Source organism: Mus musculus, chromosome 1 (genome assembly GCF_000001635.26).
Source record: "Mus musculus strain C57BL/6J chromosome 1, GRCm38.p6 C57BL/6J".
In the NCBI taxonomy this organism is placed as follows: Eukaryota; Metazoa; Chordata; class Mammalia; order Rodentia; family Muridae; genus Mus; species Mus musculus.
Window position 1 is genome coordinate 95,624,491 of NC_000067.6, and position 14,963 is coordinate 95,639,453.

The 14,963-nt window shown below is 37.1% G+C and overlaps 1 protein-coding gene across 3 annotated transcripts in view; it reads right to left on the reverse strand.

Moving 5' to 3' along the window:
• The window catches only part of St8sia4 (ST8 alpha-N-acetyl-neuraminide alpha-2,8-sialyltransferase 4), an 80,036-nt gene that overhangs the window by 36,809 nt on the left and 28,264 nt on the right, over positions 1 to 14,963 (reverse strand). The window contains exon 4 of one of the 3 annotated variants that reach the window (NM_009183.2): positions 3,017 to 3,310. The exons of 1 other annotated variant lie outside the window; for it this stretch is intronic. In NM_009183.2, coding sequence (NP_033209.1) covers positions 3,017 to 3,310 — 294 coding nt within the window. Of the gene's footprint in view, positions 1 to 2,752; positions 3,311 to 14,963 lie in introns of those variants that run through there. One more of the 3 variants, NM_001159745.1, reaches the window with a different exon arrangement.

Below are 14,963 nucleotides of genomic sequence, written 5' to 3' on the forward strand. Positions count from 1 at the left end.
AAAAGCCTTCACACGTCAGAGTCATAGTTATGGTCTAAAAATGTGTGCTCTGGCCCCGTAACCTTTCACCAATAGTTCAACCCAGTAAGCAACAGAGGATCTGAAACTATTTTGTTAAAGCTTTTTACAATGGGGTTTCCAGATTACTAAGCCAGTAGGACTTACTGCTCGGAAATAAGAAAGATTTGACAGGTGTTTTGGAGTTTGATCTTGTTAATTTCAGGCATGACATATTCTTTTGTCAGTGATTTTCATTCTTGGCTTGTTAGTGTTTGTATTTTACTATTCTTTTTCTGGGTTCTAGCTTCATAAAACTATGTTGAAATGATTCACTACCAGTAATATTAGTTTTATAAGGCCATAAATGAATTTACTTTTGACATACCATGTGTATAAGTTCCGTGCTAATTGAAAGATGATCGATACCCCAGAACTAGTTTATATGCTTGCCACCTTCTGGGAGTCAATCTCTTTACCTTACAGGAGGATACCCCATTATATGAATAGAAACATAGTGATACACCTTCCAGCAAAGTCAAGAAGCACACCAGTTAACTGGATAAGGCATGGCAATCGCTATTTAACATGTCACACTTTGTATCTACAAGTTTTATCTTAAAGTCCTTTGGATTGCAGCACTCATTAATTATTAAATTACTTTTCAAAGTCACTATGGTACTAAAGTAAATAAGATGAAACATAAAATACTTATAACTGAAGTAAAAATAACTGGCATTTTTTTTAACGTCTGAACGTTTGTACAAGGTTAAATAGATGTGCTGGTTTTCTTAGTTACTAGAAAGTTGAGGCAGGAGAATAACTTGGGTGACCCAGGAGTTACAGGCCAGTGTGGGAGGTAGCAGATGGTTTTGAGCACACAAAGAAAACAAAGTTAACACATGAAAGTATCCATAAATACTTCCATTAGTATTTTTAAGTACATGTGTTTCTAACTGGCTAGTAACTTCAACTGTGACTCCTCTTTTGGATTCTGCTTTTGCTATTGGTTAAAAAAATATTAGTCAGATATTAGTGGTTATATTTTAACTTAGTGGTTCTATTAAAATTCCTTTATGCTTTCTTGAACCAGGGAGTTGAATGTATGCTTTTTAGCCCCGATCATCTATCACTGGACGATATGTAGCTATATTTAGAAGGAGATCTCTTTTTCAGAATAATATGATAATATGAGTTTATAACAAAATACATTCTTATTCTACTCTTTGCTAATGATATGCCATTCTTTTGGGTAAACATTTTAAATCAAAGAATATTTACACATTTAGAAATAAATGTTACTTTAGTTATAATCTAAGTGTGTGTGTGTGTGTGTGTGTGTGTGTGTGTATTCACGTTTAGGTGAATACAGTAGTAACTGTTGAATAACTTGATCCAATCATGACAAATTTAATTGTGAACAGAAAAGCATGGTGTATGGAAACCTTGAGGCTAAATAGGAAATGGTGAACCTTTGCAGGGAAATATTAGAGTAAAGAACAAAAATTAAAAATAAAATGAAAACCATTTGAATATGGTTTCTATTATTCAAAGAAGGCTTCTTTAACTCTGAGTTTAGATGTTTGCTTCTTCTTTTAGAAATTCTAGGAGGAACAACGATGAACTAAACAGTAACTCTAGTTGCATATGTAGCAGAAGATGACCTAGTAGCCCATCAATGGGAGGAGAGGCCCTTCAGTACAGGGGAAAGCCAGCGCCAGGAAGCAGGAGTAGGTGGGGTGGGAAGCAGGGTTGGGGGAGGGTATAGGGCACTTTTGGGATAGCATTTGAAATGTAAATGAAGAAAATATCTAATAAAAAAAGGGAAAAATTCTATCACTATATTTATTTGTTATCCTAAACTTAGGGTTGTTTTTGTTGTTGTTTTCCATATCTACCATGTTCACCCTATATCTTTGTTTTTCTATGAGCAAATTAATTAAATTATTTGTTCAATTGAAAGATGTGCCATCTCAAATTCAGAAATGACATTGTACTTGATACAGCCATATCCCAACTTGATTTAGCAGCCTGGTTTCGGTGCTCACAATGGACTCTGTGCATACTCATGTCATCTCCCCATACTCTGCCCCTTTCTCCTTCCCCCTCCCTCCTCTCTTATGACCATGTCTCTCAGCCTCCATCTCCCGCTCCTTCTCTGTTTCCCTTCCCCTCCCTCCAAATCCTAAATTATTTGTCACTCCAGCCTGTCTTTTCTCCAGCTTTTTCCCATCTCTCATTTTATTAATCATTACAATTATTATCATGTTTTCAAATCGCAAGCCTAGCTTTGAAGCCTTGTGAACGAGAGGGGGAAATTACACATCCCCAACCAAAATGCCCTGTTACAATGTTACTGGAATGACACAGACCCATGCGTTCACCATCAAGGCCTGCATTGATTTTTTTCATTTACAGTATGCGGTGCTTAAGGCACATTCCTAAGCCTACAGAAATGTCTATCTTTGATCTATTTAACATACTGTGTACATAAGTACCCTTGGCCTTTTCATCATCTCTCATACTTAAGCAATAGATTATTCCTTATATGGCTTTAATTACAAAATATTATATTGAAATGGAAATGGTACCTTGAGATGGACATCCCCTACTACTTGGATTCTTAGCTACAGATGGACCTTATTTGCTCTTCAAACAAGGCTAGTGCTTGCATGTCTATCACATTTCCTAGCAGACGCTTAGACTTTTGGTTGCAGCCTGTCATTCTAAATCATCAATTTTACTATGCATTCTTATTACCTTTTATTGAAGGAAAAATAAACCAAAATCAGTAGTCTGTTCATGAGCAGGCACGAATGTCAAATTCAGCAATCTGTTTTTTCAATGTGGTTGAGCAGAAAGACTAAGTACATAAAATGCATATTTGAAGATATAGAACTCATTATAATGAAATCGTTGTTTATTTCGGAAGATTTAGCGATGCTCCATGCCTCAGAGACATTCTTTAGTTACACGTTCTATTGTGTCAAGGACAGACTGGTCCTTTCCAGCCACTTACCCTCTGACTGCATGAATAAGTCTAAGTGATGGATAGGCAGTTCGCACTTGCAGTTTGTTCTTAAGGATTAATGCATTAACCCACTCCACGTGCTTCTCTCCTCCTTTGACCATGAAGGCAGGAATCCAAAGGACGCTGTCATTCAGCATGGAGAGTCTATGCACAAATTTTTCTCTGTCACTCTCATTCCGAAAGCCTCCAAATGCTCTTTGCACAACTGATGGATTCATGGTAATAAAATCTGATTTAGTCCCCACATCAGCAGCGAACTCCACCACAGGAGCTAGATTGCACCTGAGGAAAAATTAATGGAAAAATGGAAAATAAATATGAAAAATTCACCCATAAAACAGCGTGCTCATGAAGAACAAGGAGCCATCAGGTTTTCATCAATAGGCAGCAGAAAAACAAAACAAAACCAAATCTCCCCAATTAATCTGCCTGGTAAATTTACATGTAAAATAAGTAAACAAAATGTTAGAAATATTACTTTCAATAAAGATGTTAACTCCCAGTAGAGCCCCATTTATCCAATCTGTCATTTTTTTGTTTGTCTTCACAAATCCATACATTAGCAGTTCATAATAAATGAATTTATAATGGTGAGTGCACAGAGACTTTGTTGTTATGCAGAAGGGAATCTTAACTGCTTGCTAGTAAAGAAAACACAATGAACTTGTTGGTCATATCTGTCTCATTTGCCAGGCTTGAGTCTTTTCAACATTCTTGGATGTTCCTGAATCATTTTGATTTTTTAATACTCTGAGATAAAGGAGATTATTTTTGCAGTACTGTCCACAAATATATTTACAATTGCCTTCAGGAGGCCTACATTGAACAAAATGAGAAAATGGAATTGATGTCTTTAGCCTGCCTTTCAGAGACTTCCCTTGCTATTCCTCTGGATGCTGTAGGTTCCTGCATCCCAGGGTCATCTGCACCCCTGTTTGCACATGGGTAAAAGGCAAGGATTCTGTGTTTCTGACTTTGACCATAGGATCAAGATGCTATAAAAATACCCTATACCTAATTTTATTCATGTGATATGATCTCATCTGTGTATTGAAAGATAACTTTGGAAAGCTTCTTGAATATGTGCCCAACTGATTTGTGACTGTATTAACTCTTTCATATTAATTGTGGATACTTGACTTGAGATATTTTTAAATACACTTATTTTAGCTTCCTTGAATGTATGTTTTAATAAGTTTGAAAATGAAAATTTCTTCAAACAAGACTTAACTGTCTGTAAAAGAAAAAGGTCTTTCAAATGCATTCAATTTTCAAATTCATGAAAACAAACCTACACATACATAAAAGATATTTTTCCTCTTTTTATCAATCTCTCAAAAGATTGAATGTAGGGTAGTATAGCTCATTAGTTTCGGGAGATTTTAATTCTTTTCTTGTGTATTTTGTTGCATTAATGAAAATTTCAAACAATTTTTACTTTAATTAAAGAAGAAAATGTGTGCACTATTGTAAAAATATCATCTTGTATGTCCTTATATATATATATATATCTTAATATATATTTTTCATAGATCTCTAACAGCTTTGCCTATAATGATAAATCTTTTCTACCTCATCATATTACTAAGTAAAATCTTTATTATCCAGCATTAACTGTTAAGAGGGAAAGAGAAAACAAAAATTATTTGCATATTAGAAATTTAAGTTTACATTTTAATGTATATATCATTTTTCACACTAATCATATAATAGAGATGTTAGCTTTTCTTATTCCATGGCACTAATTGAGAGGATATGGCAATCATTTCCCTTATGACAAAGGCAGTAAGAATAGGATAGTCCTGAAAAGCTATTAGAACTCAAGTACTAAAACTCAAGTTAAACAGAAAATATAGTTCACTGACATATCCTAATGTGAACGACTATGAAAAAAGTGCCCTGCCATGATATTCATGGGTTACTGAGCATCTGATTACTATTTGTTCGGATTTACTGGCTCCACAGTAGTTTACTTCACACATTGTCCTTAAACACTAATATAAACACTTTTAGCTTTTAACATATCTACTGTAGAGGGTAGCCACTCCAGATCCTTCTACCCCTACCTCTCAAAAACTGAGATATCAAATGTCCACAGAAGTGTCTAAAGTTCTAACACTGGCTGCATACCAATATAAAAAATAAGCTAAACTCTTAATCAACCTGGTTATACTATGTATATGGCTTCTATAGAGAAAATGGTATTCTAAGTATTATTATTACTATAGATAATACCTCATGCAACATCCAAGGATATACATTAAGAGTAAAATTGGCGGGACCTTGTCATAAGAGATGACAATATACTTACGTCACTGCTAAAAAATATATAAAGAAATTGGAAAATCCACAAAACTCAGAGTACTTCTTTCTCATTATAAATAGCATCTTTTCTTCACGATATTAATAATATAAAAAAAATCAGGACCAATTATACTGAAAAGAGTAAAAAAGCTAAACTGTTAAATCATCCATTAGGAAGAAACTAATGATTTACTCTATGCGTATATTCTCTTACAGGGTAAAATTCCCTCATCTCATCCAATACTCCCCAACATCTACTATTTTAACACTATCTAAAGTTGGTTTACACACATGATTGCCTGGGCATGTGTATGGTAAATGGGCATAATGTTTAACTAACTTGTACAATCTAACAAAGATGATTGCATCTTTGAACTCTCATTGGAGAAGCAACTCTTTGAAGTCGATTGTCATTACCACAGAGATCTACTACTGGACAAGATACACAGAATAAGGGACTGTGGTATGCTCAGCCCTAAATGCAGCATCTTTATCACATCTCCTCCTTCTGGTACTAAGGGTCATAAAAGAAGAAGAAAAAGTTTCTAAGACCTAGATATGATGGATAAATAAAAGCAAATATTGTCCTCCTGACATAGTAGGGCAGCTGCACTCTGAACTCAACAATTGGAAGAGCATGAACAAGCCCCATGCAAGCTCAAGCCAGATAAATCCTATAATGGAGAGGAAAAGTTGGCACAAATTCCTACCCCAGGAGCTATTGTCAACTGATAGCTGCTTGGAGAGGAATATCAGTTCCTTAAGCATATTGCATTTGGTAAGTCTGCCACCATACAGTGGAAGACCGCATACAAAAGAATATAGGAATAGTGCAAATTAGACTTTATAGATGGGGAAAAGGGCCCAAGGTTGGGTGGATACTGAAGGGAGAGTATATCTAAGAGTGAAGACAGGGTCAGAAAGATCAAAATCCCTTGTGCAAAATTCTCAAAAGACTAATAATAAGTAAAAAAAAATATATAAGTTTGAACAGAAACTTAAAATTCAGTTAAGTGTTTAAAAGAAATTCAACAATTAGAGCTAGTACTAACAGAAAACACTTTCTACTTTGGAAGCAAAGAGAATCCTACATTATGTTTTTGTTTGTTTACTTGTTTGTTTGTTTGTTTGTTTGAGAAAAGGATTGACCTTAGAGGAAAAACATATAAATTTAAATGCAACTAAACATAGTTAAATGAGGACGGTGTTTACTTAAAGAACACTGTGTCTCCTAGTAATGTCAACAGATATACTCACGAGTTCTCACCAGCATGACTGCTTAAACATGAGCTGAGCAAGAACAATACTAATAGAAATATTTGAGTGAATGGAAGTGGCCTCATCCTTACATAAATAACTGTAGGAATGCAGACAGTGGGGGACATAGTCATCTTTAGAAAAGAACACACCAATCTTATTCCAATTCCAAATGGCCAGCTCTGAAAGCAGATATATGAGTAGCATGACACAGACTTAGCATGTTATATCTAGAAATATATGCATACTTACAAATATACGTCTAATGAGTTAATAAACCAAAGTAGTGATGGTATGAAAAAATCAGGGAGGGGTGTATAGGAGAGTTTGGATGGAGAAAAGGAGAGGAAGAAAGACGTCATTTTATCATAACGTCAAAAATAAAACCATAGAAGAACAACTAGGGATAGAAGAATAAATAATAAATTCATGTATAGTATTTTGCCAACTTGAACATAGCCCCATAAGACTTCAAGAAGAGTGACAGTAAATGTACTGAAAATAAGACAGAAAGATACATCATAGAATGTAGCTTGTATTGGCAAGAAAAAGGCAATTTGTCACTCTTCTGGGAGTGAGTAGCATGCTTTTAGTCTACTAGAAATGAAGAATAGAATCATGTCTACGTGTAGGCAACAAATGGCTACAAGGATAAACCAGGTATCTAGCTATGTAATTGGCAAAATGGGGTACAATCAAAGACATTGTAAATAAGCCACTATACTGAACCACCGGAGCTTCTCAGCAGCATTTCCATGGACTAGTCCACATTGGTGAGCAGCTCATTTGCTGAGAGAGGAAGGCTGTAACTGTTTTCTCAGTAAAATGCTTCAGTCTTTTGAAATATCTTCTTTGAAACTGAAGCTTTCAGAACTAAACAGAAGGTGACTCAGAAATTTATGAACTGCTGTGTAAAGTTACTCAGATTATTCTTAACGTCCTTAATGTTGGCCAGTTTCGAAATGAAACTCTCTTTGTTGTTGTTGTTCTTTTCAGTCAAACTACTGTGTGCAGATATGAGCAGTTAATAACTGTGAGTTCCTTTGTCTTTAATCAAATCAAATTTTGTGCTTCCCATTTATTCTCAACAAATGAAAACTAAAAAAAAAACACATACACAAGAGATCTTAATTTGTAAGTTCTCTGTTGGGGCTGTTCCTACATCATTGATATAGTATTGGCAGGAGTGAGGATGACTCTGACATTAAGAACTTGAATTCTCTTCTGTGATCCCATACTTATATGATTGTTTTTCTACACACCTCATGTTAAATGAAAATGTTTTCATTTTTTTCCTCTTTTTTTTTAATTAGGTATTTTCCTCGTTTACATTTCCAATGCTATCCCAAAAGTCCCCCATACCCACCCACCCCCATCCCCTACCCACCCACTCCCCCTTTTTGGCCCGGGCGTTCCCCTGTAAGAGGCATATAAAGTTTGCAAGTCCAAAGGGCCTCTCTTTCCAGTGATGGCTGACTAGGCCATCTTTTGATACATATGCAGCTAGAGACAAGAGCTCAGGGTACTGGTTAGTTCATAATGTTGATCCACCTATAGGGTTGCAGTTCCCTTTAGCTCCTTGGGTACTTTCTCTACCTCCTCCATTGGGGGCCTTGTGACCCATCCAATAGCTGACTGTGAGCATCCACTTCTGTGTTTGCTAGGCCCCGGCATAGTCTCACAAGAGACAGCTATATTTGGGTCCTTTCAGCAAAATCTTGCTAGTGTATGCAATGATGTCAGCGTTTGGAAACTGATTATGGGATGGATCCCTGGATATGGCAATCACTAGATGGTCCATCCTTTCATCACAGCTCTAAATTTTGTCTCTGTAACTCCTTCCATGGGTGCTTTGTTCCCATTTCTAAGAAGGGGCAAAGTGTCCACACTTTGGTCTTCGTTCTTGAGTTTCATGCATTTAGCAAATTGTATCTTATATCTTGGGTATCCTAAGTTTCTGGGCTAATATCAACTTATCAGTGAGTACATATTGTGTGAGTTCCTTTGTGATTGGGTTACCTCACTCAGGATGATGCCCTCCAGGTCCATCCATTTGCTTAGGAATTTCATAAATTCATTCTTTTTAATAGCTGAGTAGTACTCCATTGTGTAAATGTACCACATTTTCTGTATCCATTCCTTTGAGGGCATCTGGGTTCTTTCCAGCTTCTGGCTATCATAAATAAGGCTGCTATGAACATAGTAGAGCATGCGTCCTTCTTACCGGTTGGGACATCTTCTGGATATATGCCCAGGAGAGGTATTGTGGGATCCTCCAGTAGTATATGTCCAATTTTCTGAGGAACCACCAAACTGATTTCCAGAGTGGTTGTACAAGCTTGCAATCCCACCAACAATGGAGGAGTATTCCTCTTTCTCCACATCCTCGCCAGCATCTGCTGTCACCTGAATTTTTGATCTTAGCTATTCTGACTGGTGTAAGGTGGAATCTCAGGGTTGTTTTGATTTGCATTTCCCTGATGATTAAGGATGTTGAACATTTTTTTCAGGTGCTTCTCTGCCATTCGGTATTCCTCAGGTGAGAATTCTTTGTTCAGTTCTGAGCCCCATTTTTTAATGGGGTTATTTGATTTCATGGAGTCCATAGCATGCTGTGATTCTCAAATAATAACCTAATAAAGACACTGTTACATATTCCCATTGATATAAAAATGAATTAAAGGAAATCTGTCATGGCTTGTCTATAGGACAGGCACATTTTATGCTTATTATCTTACTGCTGTTCCCTGGGCAAGGGGAAATACCAAAGCAAGAGAGAGAACTTGGTAACAAGTTCCTTTGCACCCAATGGGGGGAATGGATGTGATTTTCATCACATTAGTGACTCCAATATGTGTTGACCAAAAAGGAGGTAAATTTTTTCTTAATCTCTGATATACTTCCCCTCCCCCCACCCTATCTAGAGATTTCTCAACACAAGTTGGCTTTCTTTGGTGGGAGGGATAAGGAAATCTTATTTATGGAGTTTAACTTAAAAACCTACATAATGAATATTTGACTTTCTATTCCTCTCTTGCAGAATTTTATCTTATTAAAAGCATGGATATTATTTTTAAAATGTGTTCAATGTAAATGATGAAAAAATAATTAATTAATATTGAAATAAATGTATTTTTAGATGACAGATAATAAAAATGCCAAAATATTCTGTGAAGTGGATGTAGTAACATGTGTATAATATTAAATGTATACCTCTTTTAGGACTTCAAGCAAGACACTTAAGTAAGAAAAACTGTTCCACGATTTTAGATAAGAGCAAAACCAGACTGCTTACAGTAGCATTTTTAAGAGACAAGATCTGGGAGATCAGGCAGACATTATAAAATATTCTGTTACACATCCACAGTTTTAATCAAAGTCAAGCTTCATTTTCATCACATTTCTCTTTGGGACCTGTTTAATTTTAAGTAGTATAGCTAATTCAATCAGTATTTGTTTTTAAAGAAAGATTGAAAAAACGGGAATTGAGGGAGATTGAAACACAGAAGTCAATAGAAAAAAAGGGGAGTGGAGGCCCAATGTGGACAATGATTGGCAAAAATTATGTTCCTCAAGTTAAACCTAACAACAGGTTACTTAGCAATGAAATATGTGTGCTAAGCAGTATTGGACATACAGGATAACTGCCATTTTCTCCATGTGTCTCAGCAATATAAGGAAATTCTGAAATGCTAACAGACCGCAGAACTCATAGTGTAGCTGCTAATTGTCCTCATTGCCTGAGAGTGTCATGGTCTGAACTCAGGGAATAGTCTTCTCTCACTCATCAATAGTCACAGGCACAATAGCTGAAAAAAAAATATATATATAATAATCAAACTGTTAGAGTGGTATTCCTGAGTAAAGTTCGTCCTCTTCCTCTGATGTCTATGTTCTCTAAGAATTGTTTTGTTGTTTTGTTTTTTTTTTATTTTCTGCTTCTACTCTCACTTTGCCTCTTTGTAGAAAACCGCTGACCGTCTCTTGTAACTTAGAAGGGGAGTGCTCTCTTGGAAGCATGGTAAAAATGCCATAAACCCCTCAGATCTGTTCAGTCCTGAAAGGTAACAAGCATTCTTTACTGTCAGAGCGCTCCTAGACATTTGGAAAGCTCCATCTCTTCAAGGCTTCCTTTTTTTTTTTTTTTTTCCATTTTTTATTAGGTATTTAACTCATTTACATTTCCAATGCTATACCAAAAGTCCCCCATATCCACCCACCCCCACTCCCCTGCCCACCCACTCCCCCTTTTTGGCCCTGGTATTCCCCTGTACTGGGGCATATAAAGTTTGCAAGTCCAATGGGCCTCTCTTTCCAGTGATGGCCGACTAGGCCATCTTTTGATATATATGCAGCTAGAGTCAAGAGCTCCGGGGTACTGGTTAGCTCATAATGTTGTTCCACCTATAGGGTTGCAGATCCCTTTAGCTCCTTGGCTACTTTCTCTAGCTCCTCCATTGGGAGCCCTATGATCCATCCATTAGCTGACTGTGAGCATCCACTTCTGTGTTTGCTGGGCCCCGGCATAGTCTCACAAGAGACAGCTACATCTGCGTCCTTTCAATAAAATCTTGCTAGTGTATGCAATGGTGTCAGCGTTTGGATGCTGATTATGGGGTGGATCCCTGGCTATGGCAGTCTCTACATGGTCCATCCTTTCATCTCAGCTCCAAACTCCGTCTCTGTAACTCCTTCCATGGGTGTTTTGTTCCCAAATCTAAGGAGGGGCATAGTGTCCACACTTCAGTCTTCATTCTCCTTGAGTTTCATGTGTTTAGCAAATTATATCTTATATCTTGGGTATCCTAGGTTTGGGGCTAATATCCACTTATCAGTGAATACATATTGTGTGAGTTTCTTTGTGAATGTGTTACCTCACTCAGGATGATGCCCTCCAGGTCCATCCATTTGGCTAGGAATTTCATAAATTCATTCTTTTTAATAGCTGAGTAGTACTCCATTGTGTAGATGTACCACATTTTCTGTATCCATTCCTCTGTTGAGGGGCATCTAGGTTCTTTCCAGCTTCTGGCTATTATAAATAAGGCTGCTATGAACATAGTGGAGCATGTGTCCTTCTTACCTGTTGGGGCATCTTCTGGATATATGCCCAGGAGAGGTATTGCTGGATCCTCCGGTAGTACTATGTCCAGTTTTCTGAGGAACCGCCAGACTGATTTCCAGAGTGGTTGTACAAGCCTGCACTCCCACCAACAATGGAGGAGTGTTCCTCTTTCTCCACATCCTTGCCAGCATCTGCTGTCACCTGAATTTTTGATCTTAGCCATTCTGACTGGTGTGAGGTGGAATCTCAGGGTTGTTTTGATTTGCATTTCCCTGATGATTAAGGATGTTGAACATTTTTTCAAGTGCTTCTCTGCCATTCGGTATTCCTCAGGTGAGAATTCTTTGTTCAGTTCTGAGCCCCATTTTTTAATGGGGTTATTTGATTTTCTGAAGTCCACCTTCTTGAGTTCTTTATATATGTTGGATATTAGTCCCCTATCTGATTTAGGATAGGTAAAGATCCTTTCCCAATCTGTTGGTGGTCTTTTTGTCTTATTGACGGTGTCTTTTAAGGCTTCCTCTTATTGTTTAAGGCCACACCCAGGAACATCTCTTTACAACACTTTTGGTCAAAGAGCCATCTAAAGAATTAAACTAACCACTTTGTTTTCGTTTTGCAGTTCACCACATGACCTTCCTATGTAAGCGGGTTTATCCCAGATAACGAGACTGGTGAGTCAGACTTCAAGCAGTTCCAGAGAACAACAAACGTTGAATTAGTCACTACTTAGCTTCCATTAGCAGTCGCTGCCATTTTCTAGAGATGTCGTCGTCGGTGCACCTTGCCTCTTAAGTGGGCTGAATGATTCAGCTTAGCCCTTCAATTAGCATGGTGAGAAAAAACTCCACCTCTAAGAAACTCTCTAGCACGAGGTCCGATCAGCTTCTGAATTCCTCTTGCGTGATCCCTGAAACCTTCCAGCTGAGCAGGTACACAGAAAAACACTGCTGAGCGTTCTTTCCTCTTCTTGGCCACTTTACTGTTTCCCAAGACTAAGTCTCACCTCTGTTGCCCCCGATTATGGGAGCATCCAACAGGCTTCTTACACTCTTCTCATTTCTTAGCCTCAGATAGACTCTGCTAATGCTCCTTGGTACCCTCCCCTTCACTTGCCACTGTTCCATCGCAGGTCAATCTTGCTTAGACTTTTGCGATAACTTTAGCGATTTTGTAACTGACTTCACTCATTTGTTCACACGTGCTACTTGTGAGCATCCTCATTCACAAGCCTTCAAATAAGGGAGATTTATATTCTTATGTTCTAGAATTTATCTCGGAGTTCTTTACAAATGCAAAACTTGCTTGGTTAAGCTTGCGAATTTACCGGAAGGAGTGGAACTTCAGAAGTAAGTCTCAAATCCTAGACTAAGTACATTCACAAGGAAGTCGAGGGAAGATGTCTTCTTTCTTGCTTGTATTTGAGACAATGGTAAAGAATTCTTTAAACAATGATAAATAAATAAGTAAATAAATAAATAAATAAATTATAATTTGGAAGAAGTCGTAATTATTCTAGAGTAGAATGTTTTATATGAACTTTAGGTAGATTCTCACACTCCAGGGCTCTTGCAGACCTGTAAGCTAGACAACCTAAGGTCACTCTACTCCCCCACGCTGTAATGTTTAAAATGGTGTGAATGCCTGGCTATGTCATTCAGGCTTCTGTTACATATCATCATCGTGTCCTATTCTATATAGTCATTTATACCTGTATATATTTAATTTAAAAATAATGTATGCGACTTCTGTATAGGTGTACAACCTTGACCCTTTTTACATAAAAACAAAATTATAGCATTTTGGAGCTTTTAGAGTCATGAGTGATGTATTTCATACTTGGGGCTGGGTACTGGGTAGTGTATTCTCCTTAATTGTAACTGTATGCTCTGGCCATGACTGTCTGAGGCCTGAACTCTTCCATTGAGCACAGCTGGTGAGAAGTTACTATTCTTTCGCAGAAGCAAGGTCTGATTCAGCATGACATTTAAGACATTAAAAATATTCTCTGTACTAAATAGAGAAAAAGAACATTTATAGAATATTTCTGTTGCCACTCCAATTACCCATACTAGAAAACCTATCATTTTCCCTTTGCAATTCAGTGTTAATATACTGAGTCCCATGAGATGAGTAGAAAGCTTGTAGGAAGTGGATCTCTGAGATCTCTGGCTTTCAGTGAATATCATATAATACTTGTCAAAACTGCACTGCTTTGACATTTACGTGGCTTGTTTAAGAAAACTTTGAAACTGATTATTTTTAAAAATCCTTTTCCATTGCACGTACGTGAATGCACATGTGTGTGCATGTGTTGAAACTACAATAGAAACTTGAAAATGTGTTCTTACATGGTATATATGATTTATTTAACAGTGGGTCCCAGAAAGACAGTGTAATTCTCAGAAAATTAAGATGTTCTCATACTATCTAAGCTTCCAGGAAAATATCAGGTCATGAGTGTAGAAGCAAGGACATTTCTATTGCTAATGTCACAAGAACTTCACATCCATTACATTGTGTTTATCCCAGTGGCATGTTGCTTAGACATTTTAAACAGATGCATATAAACAGGACTGAAAGGTCTGGATCCCTCCCCCTGTTGTTTTTACTTTTCATACTTCATCCCTTACAAATATCTGAAAATTCTTTTCAGAAAAATTCCCCTAAATACATTCTGTCTTCTTTAGTCCTATTGATATTTTCTAGGGTGAGGCACCCTCACATTTCTTTGAACTATTATTGCCATTAGTTTCTAATTAATTTTGTTCACTAAGCTAGATCCACTGGTGGATCATGAATTAATTTGGGGTCATGAATGAGCAAGTTTGGAGAATTAAAGAATATAGTAGATTAGAATAGAAAATGACAGTGTTCCCTTTCCATACTTTATGAAAATTTGGTATAATCATTTTAATTACTGTACGTGTGCCCTAATACAGTAATTGCAGTAGTGGGAGAGACAGCGGGAGTAGATAATGATGCACAATACATTATTTATGATTCACCATTTTAACATTATATTCAAAGTCCTGGCTCTGAAGAACCTCTGTCTTAGGAATTCTGCCTTAGCAGTGGTGTCCTGCTAGGGAGATACACATTTGATCATGCTGTTCTCCTAACTCAAATTGTCAGTGGCTGCATCCAAGACTCTAATGATGGATTTCATCGCAGACTTCAGATTCCCCAGGGTTTTCTCTGCATGTGCACTTTCATATCTGATATTGTAATGGCATTACCTTGATCCATATGTGATACAGTTTATATCCCTCTATGCATATCAATGCATATATTATCCATTAACGTGAA